At 33.4% G+C, this 25241-nt stretch overlaps 4 protein-coding genes across 5 annotated transcripts in view; 1 reads left to right on the top strand and 3 right to left on the bottom strand.

Moving 5' to 3' along the window:
* Positions 1-764: 764 nt before the first annotated feature.
* Positions 765-9392, top strand: LOC107460745 (uncharacterized). The gene is made up of 18 exons (XM_016079132.3): positions 765-2418; positions 3854-3939; positions 4086-4352; positions 4523-4606; positions 4698-5078; positions 5358-5397; positions 5605-5749; positions 5900-6138; positions 6300-6547; positions 6652-6882; positions 6965-7183; positions 7275-7328; positions 7462-7527; positions 7640-7780; positions 7876-7923; positions 8484-8543; positions 8736-9143; positions 9252-9392. Exons 1-18 carry the CDS (start codon positions 1137-1139, stop codon positions 9390-9392), a joined length of 4140 nt encoding a protein of 1379 aa, XP_015934618.1. The 5' UTR covers positions 765-1136.
* A 2318-nt stretch (positions 9393-11710) lies between these two features.
* Positions 11711-12579, bottom strand: LOC107460771 (uncharacterized). The gene has a single exon (XM_016079158.3). It carries the CDS (start codon positions 12489-12491, stop codon positions 11796-11798), a length of 696 nt encoding a protein of 231 aa, XP_015934644.1. The 5' UTR covers positions 12492-12579; the 3' UTR covers positions 11711-11795.
* Positions 12580-18709: 6130 nt separating this feature from the next.
* LOC107460828 (vacuolar protein sorting-associated protein 9A) lies at positions 18710-23115 on the bottom strand. Its single transcript, XM_016079245.3, has 5 exons — positions 22856-23115; positions 22531-22678; positions 21257-21427; positions 20671-20850; positions 18710-19751 (listed from the first exon to the last, which is right to left on the bottom strand). The coding sequence occupies exons 1-5, from the start codon at positions 22945-22947 to the stop codon at positions 18906-18908; spliced, it is 1437 nt and encodes a 478-aa protein (XP_015934731.1). The 5' UTR covers positions 22948-23115; the 3' UTR covers positions 18710-18905.
* A 559-nt stretch (positions 23116-23674) lies between these two features.
* Positions 23675-25241, bottom strand: part of LOC107460823 (beta-1,3-galactosyltransferase 7) — a 3621-nt gene continuing 2054 nt past the window's right edge. For both annotated transcript variants that reach the window (XM_016079234.3, XM_016079233.3), the window contains exons 7-11: positions 25104-25224; positions 24903-24990; positions 24654-24779; positions 24362-24471; positions 23675-24262 (exon numbers count right to left, since the gene is read on the bottom strand). In XM_016079234.3, the coding sequence (XP_015934720.1) occupies positions 24114-24262; positions 24362-24471; positions 24654-24779; positions 24903-24990; positions 25104-25224 (594 nt within the window). In that variant the 3' untranslated portion in view covers positions 23675-24113. The remainder of the gene's footprint in view (positions 24263-24361; positions 24472-24653; positions 24780-24902; positions 24991-25103; positions 25225-25241) is intronic.

Below are 25241 nucleotides of genomic sequence, written 5' to 3' on the forward strand. Positions count from 1 at the left end.
ATGCAGGAGAGAAGAAGTTGAACCGGACATGATAGTCTTTGTGAAAAAGAGAATGATAGAATTTGTGGAATTAGAAAAGTTATTTACTCAATCAATATAATTCAATTACATCTCAATATAGACTCCTTTAAAAAACTTTAAAAGTAATTTTGTTAAGCTTATAATTTGTGAAAGATAGTATTAATATCTGATGTAATTTTTAAAATCAAATTACACTTTTTAAAAAATTATTTAAAAATTTATAAAAAATTAAAAAAATAACTTTTTTTATAATATTACTATTTTTTATTATATTTTTATAAAAAATATTTTTAAAATTAAAAATTAAAATATAAATAATTTATTTATAAATTATTTTTAACATAATTATTTATTTTTTAAGTTATTTTATTAAAAAAAAATTAATTAAACTGTTTATTTAGGCTATAATCTTTGTTGAATCTTTCTCAAATTTACCGTGTGTAGTCTTTAGTGAACCGTTCTTTTCATTTCATTACATTAATGAAATACTTTCTTCGATAAAAAAAAAACGCGTTATTTTTTCTTTTCATTTTCACTCCTTCAATGCTCCTATCTCTATCCAACTGATAACAGTAGGTAGCGGGTGAGATGCACGTTTGCCCTCTTTCAACGTCACAGTGCCACGTGTACCTTGCTCTCTGGCACGCTCAATCGTATCGTATAGCGTCACAACACCGTATAGATACTCCTCTTGTTTCCGTATAAAAAATAAAATATCTTCAAAAAGAAGGAACCTCTCTTTCTCTCTCTCGGCAAATGCAAAACAGTGCCTAAGAAAAAACGCGAATCTTTCTCTCTCTTCTACAACCTTTTTAATATTCTCTCTCCTCCTCCTCTCTCTCTAGCCCCACGCCCCCACGAAAACGAAATCGAACTGCACAGAAAAAAATACTAAAAATTACAAACTCTTAAAAAACGGATCCGAACAAAAAATTGAACCCTAACCCTAGAAAACGGCCCTTATCCTCTTCGTCTTCAATCTCCGTTCGTTCGTCCGTCTTTCCCTCCGAGTCACCGAACGAATCTCGATTGGTTCTTCTGCAACGCTACGTGGTAGGTTCCGCACTAAACCCTAACTTAATTTCTTACGATAGGGTTTCAATTTCTATGATGGAATGTTCTGGCTATTGTGCACGTTGTTGTTGCCGGCGATGACCAGTTCTGGCCGATGTCAACGGAGGAAGGACATGGCGGCTTCTGGGGCTCAACAACGGGGAGATTCCGCCGAGGCGAGGCCGTCACCGGTGGATTCTCCGGCGGAATTGCCGGGAACCTCTGAGGATTCTGCCGTGTACGAAATTGACTACTTTTCTCAGGCAAGGAAGGCGCTGAGCGAACGTTCCCCTTATGAAGAAGAAGCGTCCACTTCTGGGGTGGTTACTCTGCCAAGTGGGTTATCTAGTTTGTTGAACCGCCATGGGGATAACCGTCGGCGGCACAAGAAGGTTCGGTCCGGGGGCGAGAAGAAGAAGAAGAAATCATCTAGGGCGAGCGAGAAGGCACGTGCTTTCAACATTTGGGACGAGACTGAGGAGTATTTTAGGGACTTATCATTGAGTGATATCGATACCTTAGTGGAGCTTTCTTCGCTGTCTAGGTTATGTTCTCGTCAGTGTTTCTCGATTCCGGTTTTGGGGACTTCTCCGAGACTCGATATAGTAGTTAATAGTAGTGAGGATGACAAGAAAGATGCAATAAAACTGGACTTAGATAGTGGCGAGGATGATAAAAAGGTTGAGGAAGACTTGGGAAGTGAGGAATGTACATTAGGAGTGGAGTCAATTGACAATGCCGCTGCCGAAAACGATTTGCCTCAGGATGATGGAAAAAATGTCTCGTGTGTTAGTTTAGAGTGGCTATTAGGTTGTAGGAGTAAGGTTTCTTTGACTTCTGAGCGCCCTACAAAGAAAAGGAAGCTTTTGAGTGGGGATGCTGATTTGCAGAAAGTTCAAATGACCATTCCTCGTGATGGGGATGAACCCTTTTGTCATTATTGTGGCATGGGGGAGACAGGCAGAGATTTGAACCGTTTGGTTGTTTGTGCCTCTTGTAAAATGGCAGTTCATCAGAAGTGCTATGGTGCGCAAGATGGCGTGGATGAGTCTTGGTTGTGCTCGTGGTGTAAGCTAAAGCGAGGTGTCGAGGGGTCGGTGAATCCTTGTGTGCTTTGCCCGAATAAAGGTGGTGCTTTGAAACCAGTTGATAGCACTGTGGAAGACGTTGAGTCTGTGCAGTTTGTGCACTTGTTTTGTTGTCTGTGGATGCCCGAGGTTTATGTAGATGATTTGAAGAAGATGGAGCCTGTTATGAATGTTGGGTCAATAAAGGAAACCCGGAGAAAATTGGTGTGTAATATTTGCAAACTGAAGTGGGGTGCATGTGTTCGGTGTAGCCATGGTATGCTTTTTCCTTTTTATCATTTTCTGTTATATTTTATTTATTTTTACCTTTTTGTAGTGTACAACTTATGTTTCTTAGGCCAGTTACAGTATGATCAATAATTTTATGTCTATAACTCTATATACAACAAACAACAACAACAAAGCCTTATCCCACTAAGTGGGGTCGGCTACATGAATCAAACGACAAACAACAACAACAATAATTTTATGTCTATAACTCTATATGTATCCGTAATTACGTATAATGTTAATGTCAATGCGAGTAGTTGTATATTTGGCACTTTTCGGTTCAAATATCCTTTGCAACATAAATTAAGGAGAATCTGACCACATTGATGTTAATTTGATGTTTTATTGTTGATGGTTGGTGGCCGAGCACTGATGAACTTAATATTATTGCGAATGATATTTGTTTCTCTTTTCAATTACCCAGCAATTTTAGTTAGAGTAGAGCTTTAAGTGGCTGGGGATTTTAACACTGCTTCTGGGTATTTAAATTGCCAGGTTTTGCTTCTCTTGCTGAGGTGTCCTTTTGTTACACTATAGTTCGCATTATAATAATGTTTTGCCTATTTGGGCAGAAAATAACTTTTACGCTTTAAGTATATGTTTGTGTTGCAATGTGACATTCTGTTGAACCTTGGTCTTAAACATTTCTTTCCGCTTCTTGAGGAAAGTCAAAGGTTGTCCTTGAAGAATTTCCACTGCATCTATTCTCAGAAGATTAAAATATTGAAAGTAGCCAATTTACGTTTATTTTAAAATTGTTTAGAGGACTCAGATTTTTCCTACCTTGTTTGTATTTACCTTTGACATAGCAGGATAGCATGGTTGCTATTTTGATTTTTCAGACGAAGAGTGTATGTAATGATTGTTCTGTTTTGATTCTATTGAATGAGTGACATGTATCAATGAGTGAATCACTGCATTTGTGACATCATTCCTCCACAGAAAGCAACAAGGTGATATATGTAAGCTCTAGGAGCCAACTAATGGTGCTGTTGTTAACATCTGAGTGTTAGCCTTTTTAAAAAATATTTTAACAACCAAATATAGGTGCTTCTTATCTTTTAATAATATAGGATTTCGTATTGGAATTAAGTACTGTCAACGTCATCATAGCATTTCTGAGCCATGATACCATATGCTGCAGCATTCCTCTTTAATTAGTTGTTTATTTTTAAAGTTGAATATGTTTATTTCCAACTGTTATGTTTGGTTATGATTTTGTGGTACTATCGATAATTTGATTTGCTGCTGCTACCGATACCATGTTTCTAAGTAGAATTCTTTAGATTGTGGCCTGTGGGGCTCATTGTGATTGATATATTACTTTTTCTGGGTGCTGGTATTAACAACTAGCTTGTTCTCTGCAAGTTCTTGCCAAATTCTTTTAGGTTCTAACTATTTCCTTCTGGATGGTGTCTCAGGAACCTGCAAGACTTCTTTCCATCCGTTATGTGCAAGGGAAGCTCGACATAGGATGGAGGTGTGCGCAAAGTATGGAGATGATAATGTGAGTAATATCTATCTTTTCTGGACACTGAATCCCCTTTCCCTAATGGCAAAAGATGGCTAGAGACCTTTTCTTAATCATAAATGTTTCAACTTTAGTGTTTTGGATATTGATCATCAATTGTCGTTTTATGCTGTTCATTGCAGGTTGAGTTGCGGGCTTTTTGCTTGAAACACTCAGATTTACAAGATAATAGGGGCATCTTGCCATTAGGAGACTCCCTTTCTATTGGCAATACTTTTTTTGAAGCTAATGGCCTTCCAGTAAATAGCGAACACAAGTTGAAAATTGGATGTGGTAGTCCCAATAAATTGAACCACAATGGACTGCAACATAATGTTGGAATGGTAGGGAGGACGATTGAGAATGGTGTTGCATCTGACTCCACCAGTTTTGCACTTATTTTAAAGAAGGTATATCTATTATATTTTGGTTGTATCCGTTTGAAACAGATGAACCTATCATTTTCTTAAAATTCTGTTATATGTTGATTGTATCTGTTATGAACCTGATAATTTGTTAATTTGTTTCAGATTTAATCTTATTTTTATTCTTATTGAAAGTCTAAATTCACTCCTTGCAGTTGATAGACCGGGGAAAAGTTGATGCAAAGGATGTAGCAATGGAGATTGGCATTTCACCAGATGCATTAATTGCAAATATTAATGTATTACTCTGATTTAATACTGGCCATTTGTTGAAATGATTAGTTCTTTATATTTATTATTCTTATCTTTTTGTGCTAAACCTTCTTGCAGGAAGCTTATATGGACCCTGATGTGGTTGACAAAATCGTCAATTGGCTGAAAGCTCATGTGTACACTACTGCATTTCACAAAGGTTTAAAAGTCAAATTCAAACCACCGATTCCTTCCAAGGATGAAAGTGGAGCTGCAGAAGGTTCTGTTGCTCTTCCAACATCTGATTCAGGTTTGTTGGATCCTGTTGCTGTTAAGTCAGTACCTCCAAGGAGGAGAACTGTCAGCAACATTAGGATTTTGAAGGATAATAAAGTGATATGTTCATCTGAGGGGGTTACTAGTGAGAATGGGATGTCAAAAGACAAGTTCAGAGCTGATCAGCTAGACCATGAAATTCCAGGAAGTTCTAATGGAGGGTCTCCAGATGCTACTGTGGTGGTAATTTTATCTTCTAGATGTTCCAAATTGTCTTCTTTAATAATTAATTTTACAGTAAAGCACAATTCTGGATCATTTAGAGGTATTTTATTGTTGTTTGTAAAATTTACTGACTAGAGCTGTTTTGAAATGTTGTATGAGATAGACTGCCATAAAATTATTCAAGTACATCTCTGCATTATATCCGCGGACCTCGCATAGCCATGTTTTTTTTGGTCACAATCCAAAGTTGAAAAACAGCATAACTTATGTTTATGTTTCTGTTTACAATAACTGCAGGACTTAACCAAGCCTGAGGATATGTTTTCGAAAGTTCAAGGTCTGGCTTCATCTTTAACCTGTCATTTTAAGAATTTAAGAGTTACTGGCTTGTAATTTCTACCTAGAAATGCTTCTATTATGGCTGTATATTCAATGATAGACATACTTTGAAGGATCTTGATTTGATTTTAACTGCAGTAGTGTTACATGCCAAGTTATTTCTTTCCTATAATAGATAGTCTTAATGTATGGTTATGATATGCAGGGAATGAAGATAAACCACACAAAACCAACTTATCTGAATGTGTTTCAGAAGAAATGTCCAAGCTCTATTCGCAGAATGCTTCTATGTTTTCTGATCGCTACTGTCCTCTCTATTCTGCTGTGAAACTTCTTGATTGTGGTCCCATGTGAGCTTTTCGAAGTGGCTATTTTTGTTATTTTCTGCATGTACTTTTTTCTGTCTAATTATGTGTTAGTAGGCAATCTTTTATCTTCTATTTGATTCCAGTAAGTTGGGTTTCTCGTCTAAAAAGTGACGGCTCATGGTTTCAATGCAGAAAGGTGGAAGCCAGCTCTAGCTACATTCACCCATCCATCGAGAGGTTGCTACAGATTCATAATGGGAAATTAGTGTGCACTGGTATTTCCAAGCCTGATGAAGGAAATATGGAGCAGTTGCATAGCTCTGGAAAAATGGAACTTTTGGAATCTTCCCCGGAAGATGAAGTGGAGGGGGAACTTCTATTTTTACAGCATAGATTATTGCGGAATGCAGTTGCAAGAAAGAAGTTTACTGGTCTGCCTCAGTTTTTGCCTATTCTTTTTTTTCTTTTCACTTTAAATTGTCAAATATCATTTGTTTGGGTTCCCTTCTTCCTTCTGGGCTTGGCAACTTTTTTTATTTAAATTTGAAGTAAACTCATGCTATGTTTAATTTGCTTGGTTTTGCATATGCAGATAACTTAATCTCCAATGTGGCAAAGAGGTTGCCGCAGGAGATTGATGCAGCGCATCAGCGAAGGTGGGATTCTGTGATTGTTAATCGATATCTGCGTGATCTTAGAGAGGCAAAAAAGCTAGGTAGGAAAGAAAGAAAGCACAAGGAAGCACAAGCTGTTCTGGCTGCTGCAACTGCTGCTGCTGCGGCATCTTCTCGGGTTTCTTCCTTCCGAAAAGACTCTCTAGATGAATCTATGCAACAAGAGGTCATATATACTTGTGCCTTTCTCAACTTCCATATCAAGCAAGCAGTACTTGTGCTTGTTCTTATTGACAGTAGGAGGTCATATATACTAGTTCTTATTTACAGAATTTGTTGAAGTTGGATGCTTTAAGTGGGAGGAATGGTGCTGGTTCTCAGCCAATGCCAAGAGCTAAAGAGACACTTCCAAGAGTAGCTGTGACAAGAACGTCATCAGAGAAATATTCTGATTTCAGCTTGCCAACCTCAGAATATTCTAAGGAGCAATCTAAATCATGTGATATCTGCAGACGATCTGAGACTTTGTTTAATCCCATCCTTGTCTGCTCTGGTTGCAAGGTTTTCATTCTTCTGCATTGATCCCTTTTCTGGTACTTAATTGTTTGTATCCATGTCCCTTAGTTGTTTTTCCCTGTTGCAGGTTGCAGTGCATTTGGACTGTTATCGTAGTGTGAAAGAAACTACTGGCCCATGGTACTGTGAATTATGTGAAGATGCAACATCTAAAAGCTGTGCGACATCTGCTATCAATTTCTGGGAGAAGCCTTATTTTGTTGCAGAATGTGCCCTTTGCGGTGGTACTACTGGAGCTTTTAGGAAATCTTCTGATGGTCAATGGATTCATGCCTTCTGTGCTGAGGTTTATTTTCTTTTTTCTTTGGGAATGTTGTCGTCCTTCTACTGCCTTTTTGCTTAAATGTTGACTGCTTCATATTTTCTACCTATACCAGTGGGTTTTCGAGTCAACATTCAGAAGAGGCCAAATAAATCCAGTTGAAGGAATGGTATATTCTTTGATTGAACCATCAGTTAACCTTTTTTTTTTTTCCATTTTCTATTTTAACTATTAGAAGAAACAGCTTCAGGAGTATTCAATATCTCTCTTAGTCACTTAACTCTTATGCTGTCAAATTTCAGCAGTCTGCGCTGAAGGGAGTTGACAAATGTTGCATTTGCCACCGCAAGCATGGTGTTTGTATGAAGGTAATGATAATAAAGGGGGTTATTTTCCTCTCCCATTTGTTCCATGAATTTGCTGTCTTCTGGAATTAGTGTTTATCAGTCTTTTTTATTTCCCTTTCAAATGTTAATGCAGTGTTGCTATGGCCATTGTCAAACCTCATTCCATCCATCATGTGCTAGAAGTGCTGGTTATTACATGATTGTGAGGACTACTAGTGGCAAACCACAACACAAGGCTTACTGTGAAAAGCACAGTTTGGAGCAAAAGGCAAAGGTTTGGTTTCGTATTTACTATTTAGTTGTACAATGTCCTTTTTCTTGGTCTGGCATAAAATATCCTATATTCTTATGTCTCCTTCATTTGTTCAGTCTGAAAAACATGGAATCGAAGAGCTTAAAAGTATGAAGCAAATCCGGGTGAGGCTTCTCTCTTTCACTTTCTTTTACTCGTGTCCTTTTTAGTTGTTGGGCCTATTAATAATAAAATATGCCAACACCATTAAAAATATGTTGTGTTAATGTCCCTTGGATAAAGGAAGTCTTTATTCGTGCTAAATCCACATATAGTCTTACAATTTGTAAAAATTATCAATCACTCTGTACAGGATTAGTGTAACCAAGATGACATAGGTGTTCTGTGTAACAATTTATTGTTGGAAATATCATGCCATTTTTTCCTGACCAAAAATGCCATGTTTATGAATTATGATGTTTACATAGTTTAAAATATTTTATCCGTTCATTCCCTGAGCTTTAAACTTCTCTAGCGTTGTAATATTATAATGGGATAAACTATGTCCTGAGACTTAGAACGATGTATATCTACATTGACTTTATATTATAGATGAAGTGCATGTAAAGGGATATCTATGATGGTTACACAATCAAGTGTTCTCATGTGTATTACTAATTGTAGCGGATGTGGCTTCCTTTTAATTTTATCTTATAACTGTATTCTTTCTGAATGTTTCATACAGGTTGAACTGGAGAGATTACGTCTCCTCTGTGAGAGGATTGTCAAACGTGAAAAATTAAAGGTATCTTATTACCGAGTCTGGCCCTAGTGGTTTTCCACTATTGGCTAATGCATTATTGACATTGTTTCTTTTTTTTGCATTTCCATGGCAGCATGGCATTTTTATGGTATATATTTGTATGGTGGGGTTTTGTTGTGTTAAGGTGTTTGTATAGTCATTTTGATGGTTGACTTCTGGTCTTGTGAACTACAGCGTGAATTGGTTCTTTGCTCTCATGACATACTTGCCTTCAAAAGAGATCATGTTGCTAGGTCTGTGCTTGTTCATAGCCCTTTCATCCTTCCGGATGGTAGTTCAGAATCAGCTACAACGTCCCTTAGAGGAAACACAGAGGGATACAGATCATGCAGTGAAGCAATCCAAAGATCTGATGACATAACTGTGGACAGTTCAGTTTCAGATAAGCACCGTCTGAGAGCTGCTGTATCCATGGACACTGATCCCAAATTGGATGATGACTGCTCAACCTCACAAAGCCGCTATAATCACAAGATCCCAGATAGGGTTCAATTTTCTGGCAAGCAGATTCCTCGAAGAGCTTATGCCGTGGCACGCAATATTTCAGATGAGAGTGGCGGATTGAGATCCAAATCTAGAAAGGTGTGCAACGTCCTGTTTCACTGTCTTGCTTATTTTTCTCCTTGGATTATTTAGTTTTTCCACAGGATTTCGCGGGACAACTCTTAATGTTCATTTGGAATTTTACAGCATGCAGACACATTTGGAAAAGAGCTCGTTATGACGTCTGAATTACCGGTGAAAGTATTGCTTCACAGCCTGGTTGGGCATTTGCCCTTGTGGCTGACATCCACCGTATTTGGTGCCAAAGCCATTTGCATCTGGATATGAGTGTGGCAAAATTGTGGGGTCAGCCCTGGAGACTGCATTGTTGCAGATCGTAGCATTCTGCTCTGGTAGGATGGAAGTTTTGCTTGCATTGTTGTACATTCATTATGAGAGTAAAACTGTACAGTGGGGTGAGCCATGTCTTGCATTTACTACATGTTTTAGATTAGGGCATGTATTCTCATTTGGTTTTTATTGAAAATTGAGGGAGGACAGAACAGAAGCATGCCGCCTTGTAGCGATCCAGGAGCATCACCTGTTTTTTCTGTAAAGTTTGGTGTACATATTGTGACAGTCGAATTAATTCTGACAGGGATTGTGCTTAGCAATCAGATATACCAGGCGTATAAATTATGTAACATTCCATCTGATTATTTTTTTCTTCCTTCTTTAGTAGTCCTCCTTATACTGTATTTCTATTGTTAGTAGTTTAGTATTAATGCCTGATTGTCAGCTGTAATATTCTAACTGAATTTCCTGTTATTTTGATGTAGTTTATAATTGATCCAGTTTCATTTTTTTGCTGTTGATAATCCTTGTTTTTCTCCGCCTTTTTTGCTACCTGTTTTCTTATTTCTTTTGGTCAGTGTATGCATCCACTAAATGTTTGTAAGCTAGTAGTCGATTTTGCACGAAAAATACGAGACATCGAGCTTGTGATTTTAAGCAATATTAGTAGGAGTTTGGAAGAGTAATATGTCAAGCCACACGGCATGCAAACCCTGTTACACTTACAATTAATTATCTGCAGTTTATATGTTAATAGAATTAAAGGCCTAGCATTCTTCTCCACCTAGTAGTAGTAGCAGTAATAGCCTCACCTAAAGTTCTAATTTTACGGCTAAAATCCCACTCGTTCTCATAATCTTAATCAAGGTAGCCTCACCTAACATGTTAATGCCTTGTCGGCTGGTATACTGAAATTTGTTAACTTGGCTGCACTTTTCAGTGGACCATATCTTCTCCCCACAATTATTTGACAGTCAGTTCCAAATTGTTCACTTGAAAATGTTGTACGGTTGGTTGAAATTAATTGCTTACATTAAGAAATAATAATAATAATAATAATAATAATAATAATAATAATATTATCTAATATTGGGAAGATTGTGGTGTCAACCAAACTTTCCCCTTCAACATTTTGTTATCTAATTTAATTTGAATGGAATTATTGTAATGAGTTTTATAATGTAGCCATATGTATTATTGTAATAATTTATCCTCTTTCTGTTCTCTAATGTGAATGTTATGACTTTATTAAGAGGCCACATGGGTTGCTTTCGTTTGCTCTGAGATACTTCCAATTCTTGTATCATTTATAAATTTAGAAGGACTAATTTAATACTACAGTAAAGATGGTGAATTCCTTCCTTCTTGTAACATGTCTGTTGCTGCTGTGATGTAAAACAAATTGGAACAAATTATTCTAAAAGTAGTTAGTTTGATCCTATATTTTCAACTTGAGCCAACAGTTTCTTTCACAATAATCCCTCATATTTCTTATGGTTGTTTTCTTGTTTTTGGCTATGTCAACTGAATGATTATTTAATCATTAAATTAATGTATCTAAACATATTATTCCAATAGTTGATTAGATCTATACTGTTTCTAAACTTTGACATATTTATTTGAAATTTGTTCATATTTTGGTCTACTAAATGTTACATGTTGTTCATATTGTTATTTATGGCATGATGTTGTTGACTTGAACACACACAAGACTTTGGTTGAACATGGAACTGTTCTCCGCAGCTTCACAAAATAATTTTAGAATTGGAGCCTTCAACTATTTGCATTAATCCCTTCAATTATGTCATCATCAATTAGTTTGACAAAACACTTGTTTATTAAAAAGTCACAGTGATAGATAAAGAAAAAAAAGTTATCTTTTGGTACAAATAGAAGTAAATAGAGACTAGAGAGAGTATTATATATTATTTACTAACTAATTAATCATTCTAACAATGTACCACCCACAAGAAAAAGATAATTCCAAATAAAATGATCGGAGAAAAGAGTGCTATTTTCTAACTAATTTCAAACAAAAATGGCCGTCCCATTTTTGTAATGTACATAATTGTTTGTTTATATATGGTAACATTATTTGACTATTTCCTTTGCTGGCTCATTTTGATAAGCACAAAGCCAATATTTTTCCTCCCTAATTTTTCTTAATTACAAAAAAAAACCTTGTAACCCTTACAAATGAAGTCTCAGTTTCTTTTTTTTTTTTTTTTTTGCTTTTTCTTGCTTCAAGAATCAATTTGATAATTTTTCAGATCCTCAATAACAGTTCTCTTTTTCCCTCATTCTTTCNNNNGATCTGTCTTACATAGTCTTTTAACTTTTATGTGAAGATTCCACATAGAAGAAAGAAAAGAAGTAATCCCATGAAAAGAAATCAAATCAAAGAGTTGTAGGGTGAAGAGGAATGATTGGATGGTGTTGTTGAAGCTGCAAGCTTTGGAGTGAACCTGATTTTCTCCTTTTCCAAAGACTATCTTTATCTTCTCCCACCTTCTCCTTCTCCTTCTTTATCTGCACTGGCAATGGAGGATCCATCTCATCAATGCTTACTATAGAATACGAAGATGATGAACAACCAAGATTCTTCTTCTTCTCACTTTCACTATTAACCCCATGGCCACTACTCTTTCCAACTACCCTTTGATGATGCTTAATAACAGTAGGAGTAGTTGTTCTTGTTCTTGTGGGAGTATTGAGAAAGTGTTTGGGAGTGATGAAGATGCTCTTGAGTTTTGTGTATTTGATGAAAACTGGTGAAGGTGAAGAAGATGAAGATGAAGTGGTTGTGGTGGTGATGAGTCTGTGTGAGATTGATGAAGAAGTTGGGAAGCCTGCAATCTTGTTGTTTCTCTTCACTTGACCCATGCAACCAATTCTTGGTGACAAAGGCTCGTTTGAAGAAGAAGAAGAAGAAGATGATGATGATGGAGGGTTGTTCTTCCATCTTGGGAGAGACACGTCTTTGATGGAAGGTCTTGAACATAGCATTGGAAGGAATGTGTTCCTTTCTTGATCATGGGGGTTCATGTTCATCTTCTTGTGGTGGTGGTAACGGTGGTTTTCACCACCACCCATGGTGGGTAGATAAGAAAAGGGAAGAAAGAGTGAAGATATCAAAGTGAGAGAGTAGAGAAGCTTTGTCAAACTTTGTAATCTTCCTTTCTCTTTTTATCAATATTAATACACACAACCTTTGCTCAAATTCCTTTTATATAATAGAAAAAAAAGTGAAAACTCATGTAAATTGATATATGAGAAGAGCTGTTAGATGAAAATTTAGTTAAATTAGTCAAATTATCTAACGGCTCTCAAGTATCAACTTCACGTAAAGTCGACTGCACTTGAGTTTTCACAAAAAATATATTAGGTGAACAAATTATTTTAGTAACTAAATTAATTTTTTTTCTTTTTCTTTTTTCAACTAAAACTTTGTTATTAATTCTTAAATATAGAAAAATTTAATTATCAAAATGACTTAATCATGTAGATCTCAAAAATTATAGAAAATTAACATTTTTAGCTATCAATTTTTTCTTTGTAATTTCATGGAAAAAAAAACATGAAAAGGCAGATATAAAGAAGAAAATATAAATGTAAGAAATAAAAATAAAATTTATAAAAATGTTTACTAAAAGTAAATTTTTATAATTGAACTCATATAATATATACCAGTATTGTTGTTATTTTGTTATACTTAAACTTACAACTTATTTCTTAGCTAATCATATTTTATTTTCCTCAGATTTTATGAAAGAAGTAAGAGTGTTTCACTTTTTTTTGTTCATTTTTCAAAATTTAAAATTAAAATAATGACATATATTACCATCTTTAGTTATATACATTGGTGTGTAGTGTGGACTTTTACCTGGTCTCCCTTTTAAGAGTAAAGAAAGGAGAAATTATTATAAAGAAGAAGACAAAATAAATAGAATAGAAGAGATGATTGCAAGGAAGGAGTCTCATTGAAGATTGGGAACAGGCATCAAATGTTCAGGACCAGGACACCCCAAGGACCACATTACACTAAATATACTAAGCTTTTATTATTTTTAGTATTTTTATTGAATTTAATGTACTGTTAATATAAAATATTTTTATACGTGTATTTAATTATATAACGTTATTTCAATAAAAATAAGGATAAAATACATAACTAAACTAAAAGCATTTTAAAATTATATGAATTCTCCAAAATAAAAATAGTTAAGTCAAAGTCTCGTGCACATATTTATATAAATCAAATAATTGACCTAATTCGATTTATAAAAGAATTGAGTAAATATTAGTAAATTAAATTGACCTAATTCGATTTATTACTGAACAACTTATATATAGTAAATCGAATAAGCTTAATTCGATTTAGTATTGGTACAAATTATTGATATTTACTACTTTAAATTATTAACTTTAAAAACATAAATATTAATAAAAAATAGTCCTATTTAGATTGAAATAAAATATCAAAAAAATCAAAACGAATAAGAATAAATATCCAATTTTATATTTTAGTTCAAATTGCAAAAAATCTACATTTTTATAAATTTATGAATTGAAAACAGACAATAAACGATTGTTAAAAATTCATTAAAAATCATCATTTGACTTATTAGCATATCTAAAGAAACATTATCAAAATTTTTTATGTTAAAAAGGTTAATATAAAGTATAGCCCTTTAAAGTGACATAAGACTTAAAACTTAAATTTTCTCAGAATAAAAAATAACAAATAGTTATATATTATAATACAACTAACTACATATATTTATACAATATATATTTTGAATAATAACTTATTTAAAATTTTAATTATTGAAATATATATTAAAATGACCAATTATATTTATAAGAAAATGAATTCACTGATTTTATTTAAACTGTATTAATTAATTCTATAAACTCTAATAACTTTTTTATAATAAGTGAAATAAAAAATGAGGAGTTGTATTTATCTAAACATTATTCATTGATAATGGTAGTAAAGTACACACACTACTATAGTGGTAAAATCATAGGCTGACCAACCCTTTGTCCCTCTCCTTATCAATGTCTCCACTTCAAGGTAGTAATTACTTATTATTACTTAATGGTGTTTTGTTATTGACGTAAAAAATATTCAAACTAATATGATAATGCATATATTATTATTTTTCTTACTAAGTAATCTCAAATACTTTTTTCTATCATTATCAACAATTTATCATAGAAATTTCCTTGCAATGGACCGAGGATAATAGCAGCTTGTGTTTATCCTAGGACTCAATATTACAATAATTATCAAGTTGGAAAATTTCAACAAAATTTTGAGATAATTCGTACTGCAACAAAATTTTTGAATTTTTTTTCCCCAACCAATTATTGAATTTTGTTTGCATGATGAGTCAAAGACAATAATATTATTAGTGCTAAAACTTATTATGAGGAGAACCACGTTCACCAATAAGCTAATAATCCAGGGAAGACATTATTATAATTATTATTATAATGTACATTACATCGAGTGAATTGCCCTAAACTATAACGAAAGATATGGATTGGACAATGTGTTTGTCTTTATATATATATGTCCCTTTATTTGTTTATCATTATTACTAACCTATATTTATATTTACTCTATTTGAAAAAGAAGAAAAAAATAAAACAGGTTAATTTATTTATTTATTTTTACTAATTTTATATGTATTAAATAAAAAATAGATCTATATGTATCGACAATAAGAGAATATAAAAAACTTTACCATCTTTGATGTGTGAAAAAAAAAAAAAAGAGTTAACAATTAACATGGTTTGATGCAAGCAACCAAAATCTTGTCACAATTGATTTTGACTTGAAATAGCGGAGTCAAAGTGTAGTAATCCAGTGAGCGTGTTTTGTGGAGTGGGTCCAGAATGTCACCATTCTCTTCTTTCTTCGCCACGCAATATAACTCACACTCACTCTAAAATTGAATTGTTCAGTCATTTTTTTATCCATATTTTTTTAGTTAGGTAGACTAAACACTAGTTTGTTATGAATTAAATTTATCATTAATAAATAAATTATTATATATAAAAAATAATATTTGAATTTTTAATATTTATTTAAATAAATAAATGAATTGACTAAACTAACTAAAATTATCCAATTTGAATCGTTTAATTGGTTACCTCATTTTTATTTGCTTAAATAAAAATAAAAATTTAAAATTTAAAATTTTGTATTATGAATATAGTAATTTATTAGATAATAATAAATCTTTTAAATAGAATTCAACTGTAACGGATTAGTTTTTGATTGATTAGATTAAAAAATACAATAAAAAAATAATATGATTTTTTTTAAATACTAGCTCTTCTTAAATTTCAAGTATGATAGTAGTCTAGTGAATTTTATATGTAAAATATTATCATTTGCTTAAGTATGTTCATTATCGACATAAATTTGGACAGCTATACATAGTTTTACACTAATTAATAATCAAGTCATGTGGGCTTAATTTTCAAATCTATTATTTTTTCAAGTCCTAAGTTAGATAAGTCTTATTTATACACACAAATACCATATGATAATGTTCAGACATAATCACTATTTTTTTAAGGCTGCCTTTAATGACTCTTGATTTTAAATTAAAAGAATATAAAATATACACGTTACAAGGAGGAAAAAGAAAAAAAAAGGAAAAAGGAGAATACAAAACGTAAAACTAATCACATGGAAAGAAAATTATATTGATTGAAAACCTTGGTTGATGCATTTTATTTGCGGCCGACACGCCATCAATATCTGCATGTGTAAGGCACGTGATCACAACCTTTTGGTATCTCATGGGATCTTTATTCTTTAGTTTGTATTAAAAATGGAAAAAAAAAAGAAAAAAACTTAATCCAAACAAAATTATTTAGGAACTTATTACATTCTTTCCCCTCAACTTTAGCTTTAATATCTTAGATGAGTTAATCTTCAAGTGTATGTTAGTATGTACTTAACATAACACACCAAACTAATATTTCACTAAAGTTTTGTGTGTGTGAATTTTATAATAACTATAATTATGATAAATATAGTGGTTATGAAATTATTTTGACAATACTTAAAAGATATAGCTAAAATTAAGATGATATTTTTTACTATTTACTTTTTATCAATAGTATTTTACAATTTGCTTATATATAAAGAATCACAAATTTGCTGAGCAAAAGAATCTGCGTTGTGTTATAATGGTTGTATAACTTAGAAGAGAAGCAAGAAAATTTGTTGTTGAAGGAGTAGAGACAGAGAGATTCAAAACTTAGGATCCGTTTCAAAAATTTTAAAAGATATTTTTAAAATAAAAAAATTTAAATACAAAATAACTTATTTATAAACTATTTTTAATATAAATATTTATTGTTTAAGTTATTTTTTCAAAAAGAATTTAATTAAACTGTTTATCCAAACTAGACCACAGTAGATTGCGTTTAAAATAAAAAAGGTCAATTTAAAAAAAATAAAAAAATAAAAAATACTATAAGGAACACTGCCCAAGAGAAACAACATGAAAATTAGAAAATATAATTAATTACTATTAATGATAAAATGCTACAGCAAAGTAAAACAGGCATGTATTAGGCTAGTGAAAAGTGAACCTACTTGTGAACATACTAAACATAGCTATTGACAAAGACTGTCTTCAAAGAATAGGACATGCATTGTTGTCTTAAATTATTTCAGGTGCAACTTTATAGTATAAATTAATTATTTAAGGCTTTAGCTAATGAAAATCTTAAGGTTACTTATTAGTGTGATTTTAGTAAATCTATAATACGGTGATTACATTAGTTATGATATTTTAAAAAGTGCTTTTAAAATTAAAATAAAGTATTTTTATTATTTAATAATTTTTTTTAAAAAGTGTTATTAAAAAAATATTAAAATATAAAAAAATAATTAATTTTAACATTTTCATAGTCATTAAAGTCACTATAAATATAGATATATTAAAATTCTTTTAAAAGTAGTAAATTTTTATAAAAGTAGTTAAACAAAATCATTATTTGAAAGAGTTCAGTTAATTGCTCATTTTCCAAAAATGTCTCTATGACAGAGTTTAAGCATGGAGAAGAACCTTGCTTTAGATAGGTCAGACAAGTCTGAAGTTTAGTTGACCAGAACATGATCTTGAGATTATGAAAACTCAACCAAAGAAAAATATATTTATTGGAAAATCTTAAACGATTATGAATAAACTATTAGTTAATCTTTCAGGTGTGATTTGCAAAGAGGATAATGAGTGATGAGGTTCCATAACTTGTATATGATAAAATACTTTGCATTATTAAGGGAATAATTTTTTTTATATAAGGATATAAGAGAAAGAGACAAGGCATTGGTGCTATCCAGCTTTGTAAAAAAGAAGCATAACCTGTTGTGTTGATATTGTAGGCAAGATTTAATGCCTCTGAATCAAATTCTCGATCAAGTCTCTTAAAACATGGAAAAGAAACAATTCATGTAAAGTTAGAAACGTATATGCATTATTTTCCTTCACTCTTGAATTATTTCATTTTCTCCCTTTTTTGATGCATGATATTTGATGAGTAAATAATTGTTTATAATCATGAAATATTCGAGTGTCGATAAAATTGACTACTGAAAAATTAAACTAATGTTATACTCGTAAAAAATGATAATAAAGGTAATTTAAAAATTTATGTGATTTTTTAACAGAGTCAACAAAAATTTAATAATTAAATATTTTTATTTTGTAGTTAATTTTATCAACACTCAAATATTTTATATTTAGAAATAATTATTTACTTATATTTGATATTGGTTGGAGAGTGAATAATATCTAGTCGGTGCTATAAAAGCTGGCACTGTTTTGGGGAGGGTTGTCTAATCTGGGTTACCAGCTCCCAGGGCCCAATTTCCATGTTTCATAGATCTTCACACTGTTCATTATGTGCAAATACAATGTTTCCAACATGGCTGAGACCCAACTTGGCCCCCTCTGTTACATAACTTTTCTTGATCCAGCATATTAATATAATATTGCAATCTTGTAGACCATTATGGATAAGTAATGATTAATGAATATTGTTATTTAAATATAACTTCATAATCTCTTATTATCAAACACATATCTGGCCACTGTGAGAAGAACAGCCACTATCAATAACAATTCAGGTGAGACATAAAGAGCTATTATATTATGATGAAGAGGAGAATATTATTCACTGCATACAGGGATAGCAGAACACACAACTGGATTTTCAATTTTCATCTTTACTTTCTTTTTTATCAATGGCAAATTTCTAGTCATAGTTGAGAAAAGAAATTTCATGAAAGTTCTAAAACTCTATAAAGAACATGTTACAGAGGGCATAGTGATCATGGTATTCCCCATACATAAGCAAAGCAGGGGCCAAGCACCACAAAACCAAAGGTATAAAGTAAATTTACATGAAAAGATAGTCGAAAAAAATGTAGGGTATATGATAACGGGGGCAAAAAATGATCTTTTCTAGTTCCAACTAATCAGAGGATTCTACACTGGTCCCACCTTCTGGTGCAACTGTTTCATCCTGTGGCACAACAGATTCAACTGTTTTCTCCTCATCTGGTGAAACTTTTTCTGAACTATCCTCTTTTTTACTTGAATCATTAGAATCTTCTGATTTCTCGTGGGCATCTACATGTCCACCATCTGATGCTGACTCTACTGTGGTTTCATCATGGACTTGAACATTGTTTGGTGGATTAGATGATGAAGGATGAGATTTAGTGGAGACTCCTAACCCCTTGGAGAGAGAAACATACTTGAAAACAAGTTGTTTATAATTGTTCAGTAGGTCTTCAACATCACCTACTGTTAGGTCACCTACACTGGCAAACAAATATGGGTACTCCCTGAAAACTTCATTCAACTTATCCTCCTTTAAAAGCATATTTGCCCCTTTGTTCTCCAACTCTGAGAGGGATGGAACCTTTGTGATTAATGACTCATCTGCAAGGGTCATATTCTTATTTTCGTATTTTGGAAGAGATGGAGCAGTTTGTAATAAGGCATCGTTATTATCATTTGAAGCTCTTTTTTGGTGCTTGGTGGCTTCTGATCTTGACTGGTTTCCATGATTTTGATAATTTGTACCGGAATCTTGCGTACTAGCTGAAAGCCCCGACAGAAGGGTGCGGGCGAATTCCATGTTTCTCTCAAACTCACTTTCATCCATTGAAAGGGCTTTTGCATCAATGTTTGAGATGAAGGACTCAACAGAGAGCATATTTGTAAAGTAATATGCTGCTTCCCCAGTCAATCGTGATTGGCGTCTAAATCTTTGTATGTACAGTAGATTTGAGTGCAGTTGTGGAGGATTCGCCTGCAAAGTATCATTAGTAGAAGAAACTTTGTTTAACTGTAAAAGAAGATTCTAAGAGAAAATAAGGTCTTTATGCATAATTGGAGTGTTCGGCCAATCTAAGTTTGAGCAACATGTATAAAAGAAAATCCATCATTCAAGTCAACACATCGGCAAAAAGAAACGATAACACAGTATAATTCTGTAGTTTATGTCTCTCGCTGTCATATGTTTCCAGTTCCACTAGTCTTCAGTTTTGAGAAACAGATAAATAATTTTGATAGCAAAGATTTCCAAAAATAAAGTCAATATATATCTATCTGCACCATAAGCACTTCAAAGGACTAAATTGTTTACAGCAAATAACATAAATTAATGAAACAACACCCCAACCAAAGAACGAGTATTTATGGCCAATTGGTCACGCCATGATTAATGGACAGGTTCAAGCAACAAGGCATTTCAACATGCAAAGGAATTACACAACTTCCCAATTACAAACTTTATTTCTATTAAGGAAAGTTCAAGAAGCAAAAGACTGTATGTTAAAGCTTTTTTAAATAGAGGAATATATGTTAGAAGACAACGAGGGTGAAGTGCAAGAGAGGATATCCTCCAAAAGCAACCACAAAGCAAAGAAAGCAAAAACAAAACCTCCAATAGGAAACCACAAAACAAACAGATTGACAAGAGAAAATGAAAAAAGAACCCCCACGATTGACCCAAACACCTCCTATGACCTCCCCGTTTCTCTCTTCAACAAGACAACTTGGACAAAAGGGGCAAACTAGTATATGTATGTACAAGTGAATATCCATAATTCATACCCATGGTCTTTTAGAGGGTACAGGAACTAAGAAAATTGTACTTCAAGAACAAAATTATTTTATTCTTGAAAATTATGTGCATATATCAATTTGTGATGAAATATTGGGATTACCTTTATGGTAACATAAATTAGCACAGGAAGAAAATCATCAGCTCCTGGAGGACTATCTTTGGATGCTAGAGAAGCATTAAGCAGCAAGTTACCAATAACCTTGCAGCAATTTAGTATACAGACAAGTTTGTCTCTGGGTGCCTTGTACATGTTGATTTTCTGCAATTCTTTTTGTGCAAGCTGCCGCCATAAAAACCAAACAGAAAATATAAGATTTTAAGGAAGCAGGATTACATACAGAAAACGATTGCCAAAGCTGTAGTAAAAACTCAAGATTGGAAGAATTCTTCCAGCACTTTTGCCTGGCATTTGACAAATTGAAAATTTACAAACTAATATGGCAACTAGAGAGCCTTATATAAAGTTGATTCTTAGGAAAAGAGTGGCCAATCAAGAATATTATCCATCATGAAAGACAAAGTGACAAACATTAAGCTGCATATGTCATACATCATAGAATATGTTGTTCAGAAGGGTTCAATCTTCAAATTTAATAACTCTGAGCAGCTTTTACAGTTTTGCTAAACCTAGATATGTTTTTCCTTTTGTGGGGAAAAGAAAAATGAATGTGTAGTTATGTACTCACCAACCACGATGTTTCATTCTCAAAGGCTGGCTTGATATCCAAATTTTCTGGCTTGATAAACTGTTGAACTAAAGCCATCTTTTCAGAAAGTTGGTCATCAAGTTTTACATCCTCTGGAAGAGAAGCAAATACACGGGCAAACAACTTTGTCATGACATACTTCTCAAGCCCCTACATATGAGCAAAACCCATTGATCAATAGATCACCTAACAATGTAAGTGTTATATGTTAAATTAGTAACAAAAAAATTTACAGCAGAAAAAGGTGGCATCAGTAAGAAAGCACATAGAATCAGAAATTTTCAGAAAGACTCATTGAATTCAGGGGAAAAAAAGTACGACTAAGTTCTTATTTAATTCATGCATGTCCAAGATTTAACTAAACTATAAAGAAATGAGCTTTGATAATAATACTTGCATAAATTGCAGGGATGTGTGCACTTGGCAAGCAGAGTGACTAGATAAACTCTAGTTTCTAGTAAATAACATACGTTAAAGAGAATATACGAAATATGTTACATTTTTAAATTGACAACCAGGGTGTTCAAGTTTTATTTACCTTTTTGTAGCTCAAGGATAACAACCTTCTATACATTCGCTAGCAAGTTTCATTCAAACAAATTCATATCTCAGCATACACCATAACATTGTGCAATGGTATATAATCAATGGGCGGTCCTACGAGCAAAATTGCTGCCTCGATTGCTACAAAACATTCTTTTGCAATGAGGCAACTAGATGTGCGAATACACACCACAATACTAAATCCGTCTTCTATTCTAAATTTATCTCTACAACTTTCTTGACACTAGCTTTATAGAATTAATCATTATTCAAAGATAAAATCCAAGAAAAAGCCTCCAGAAGAAAAATGAAAAGGGAAAAGTGGGTCATAACGATTGAATACAACAACAACAACAAAGCCTTGTCCCACTAAGTGGGGTCGGCTACATGAATCAAACGACGCTATTGTGCTCTGTCATGTATCATGTCTACAGAGAGACCATTTACATAAATAACTGAATTCAACCACCCCAAGTTACAGGCTAAGAGACTAAAGCTACACTATTTTTAGCTGCACCAAATGCAAGGACCACAGAAATCAAAGAAAAAAAATATATTAGAAGGATCAATGTCACAATTCAGTGATCCACAACCTAGTACCTAATTAATTGACTATAAATATCTGAAGTTTTGGATCAAAAACATAAATACAGCACTGAATAAGCAAAACCAAAAGTGCAAAGATATCTAAAGAGAGAAAAGAAACTAACTTCACCAGCACTTTCGAGCTCTTCATCAGAGCAACCAGCCCAAAGCGGATGAGCCCTAAAAGCAGCTTCCATGTTGGCAAAGAACTCTTGCACTGCGCCACCGTCCCTCTCAGGATCAGGTGCATTGTTCGAAAACGACACTATGAAACTGCAATCAATGGAACTCTCTCTCTCTTAACTCTTAAAATCATAGTAAGTAATTAATTTAGACCTACTGCTAAGCTAAGCTAAGCTACTTTCTGATTAAAGCACCAATTAGGTTTAATAATAACAATAAATTAACTAGATAGAAAGGAATCATACAGAGAGAGAGAGAGAGAGAGACCTCTTGATGGCTTTGACGAAATCGGCGGCGGAGGGTTGGCGCATCCGCTCGAGGAAGTCGTGTAAGCCAAGGAAAACGTCGGCGTGTTCCATTCTCCGCCGCGCCGCAGTGACTTATTCTTCGAAGAGTTGACAACACCAAGACGGAGAAACTGCTCCTTCTTGATGCGATCATAAACCACAATTTTTTACTTTCTCATCTTTCTCAAATCTTCACCTTCCTTCCTTCCATGTAAACCCTTTCTCTTTTTTATTTTATTTTTTTATTTTACTTTAAACAGATTTTGTCACGTTCTTTCTTCTTTCGTTTTTTATTATTACATTGTGTGTAATACCTAGTAATGATAACTTGATGTATCTTTTTTTTACCATGAATGTTAACAAATTTGAAGAATAGTAAAATTATTAGAAAAATCTGACCTTCAGATCTTATGAAGGCTGAAATTTTAAAATTTAATGGAACACAACAAAAGGTGCTATATAAATCTGAGAGTTAGATTTGCGTATATATAAAAAAAAAGATTATAAATATTAGAGTTAGATTTGTGTGTTTTAAAATTTGACTATGCAATTTGTTGATATCCGATTCTACATTCAGTGAAACATACCAATTTAAATAAGATGAAATTTCCATGCAATTATTTTTACGTGAAATTAATAAATAAAAACCTTTATATGGTATATTTCCAAAGATCAACTTGACATAAACACAAATATAAATAGATTTCCATCTTTAAAACATGTAATAAAATTTGATGTGAGAAAAAATTAACTTTCCAATGCTTCTGATAAATGCATCAATTGTTAAGAAGAAATAGGATTAGTGGAACTTGTGATTTCAGCATATCGAAATTCTAACATACAGTATAAGTTACAATACAATGCTATCATTCACTACTACAAAGAACAAAAAATCAAGTAACCTCACTTCAACTACAAACACAGAAACGTTACGTACAAATAACATAACACCTTGTATTGATTCATATCCTTCCATACTAAAAAATAAGACCGGAAGGTATTGTGGACTCTGAAGAAATCTGTATCCTGAAATCCACATTCAAGCCATTGCTAACTCCAGTTAACAGCTTCCAAAATCAATGAACCTGCTTCGGTTGCTGGCTCTAATTACCCGATGCATTCTTGATTCTTCCATTCCATCTCAGAGCTCAAATCCAAAAATTGTTATTTGTTTCAGCTGCTATTAAACAATCAGAGTCCCTTACTCCCTTTTCTAAGTTCTCTCTTTCAGAATATATCTATAGTAGAGCACTCCATACAGCTCCATCGCCTTCGCCGCATTTTGAGTGGACAAATTTAATCTTCTCCACTGACTTACAGATTCCGCTGCAGCTCCAGTCAAATGACGCCACGCATATGTTACCGGCCTGCGCCTTCCACTCACAATCTACAGGAACATTGATTGTAAATCAACTAGAAGTGAGAACCATAACCAAAAGAGATTGCAAAGGAGACTAACATATTACATATTTATCAGATACAGTACCTGGGGGTGTCCCACAACACATACTGCGTTCGTCTATATGCTCGACTTCAAGACCGATAAACCACGAACCAAGTGAAACATCTTCGTTAGCATATTTATGCAAAATTGGCCTGAAGTCACAATAAGGATCCAGATGAAATTTGTCTATTTGTAAAAGTATATACAGCAGATTCTTGATGGTTACAACTACAATAGACTGATCCATGAGCTGTGTTCATATTTCGAAACATTTTTGTCATGAAAAAGGTTTCTTATGCAAATGATGCACAGCTGTTGCAAACAATAAACATACTGGTTGATGGAAATGTAAGTGGCCAGATCCTTAGAAATCGCATATATCTGCCCAGTTGCATGTCGGAAGTATTTGTTTCCCTCCTCTCCAAACTTCCAAAACTCAGGTTCATGGTACTTGACATCCCTATATATACAGAAATGCACTTAACAGGTAAATACAATTGACATAAAGAAAGACAGAGAATAGAAGTAGCCGCATTCCCATTATATGTACGTATATATAGATATAGAAGTTTGGTGGAATTACTTTCGAGAAAGAACAGGCCCTGATTTCATACAACCAATGTAGATTCTGGGTTTTGAACGATGACGAGCAAGCGTTGTTGCCAAAACACCTATAAATAGCGTACGTTAGGGAGGGGAATAAGTACTTGTGCAAATGAAATGGGACGAGAATTGGTAGAGGAAACTTAAGAAAGATGACAGAGAATCTGGAGATAGCATATACCTAAATTGACATGGACATCATCATCCACCTTAACATAGAAATCGGCATCCCACATTGCAACTGCAGTAGAAAAAAATATCTTTGTCTTTGCAGACAGTTCATGATACCCTTCAACGTGTTCCTACAAGGTAACATATG

Source organism: Arachis duranensis, chromosome 8 (genome assembly GCF_000817695.3).
Source record: "Arachis duranensis cultivar V14167 chromosome 8, aradu.V14167.gnm2.J7QH, whole genome shotgun sequence".
Lineage (NCBI taxonomy): Eukaryota > Viridiplantae > Streptophyta > Magnoliopsida > Fabales > Fabaceae > Arachis > Arachis duranensis.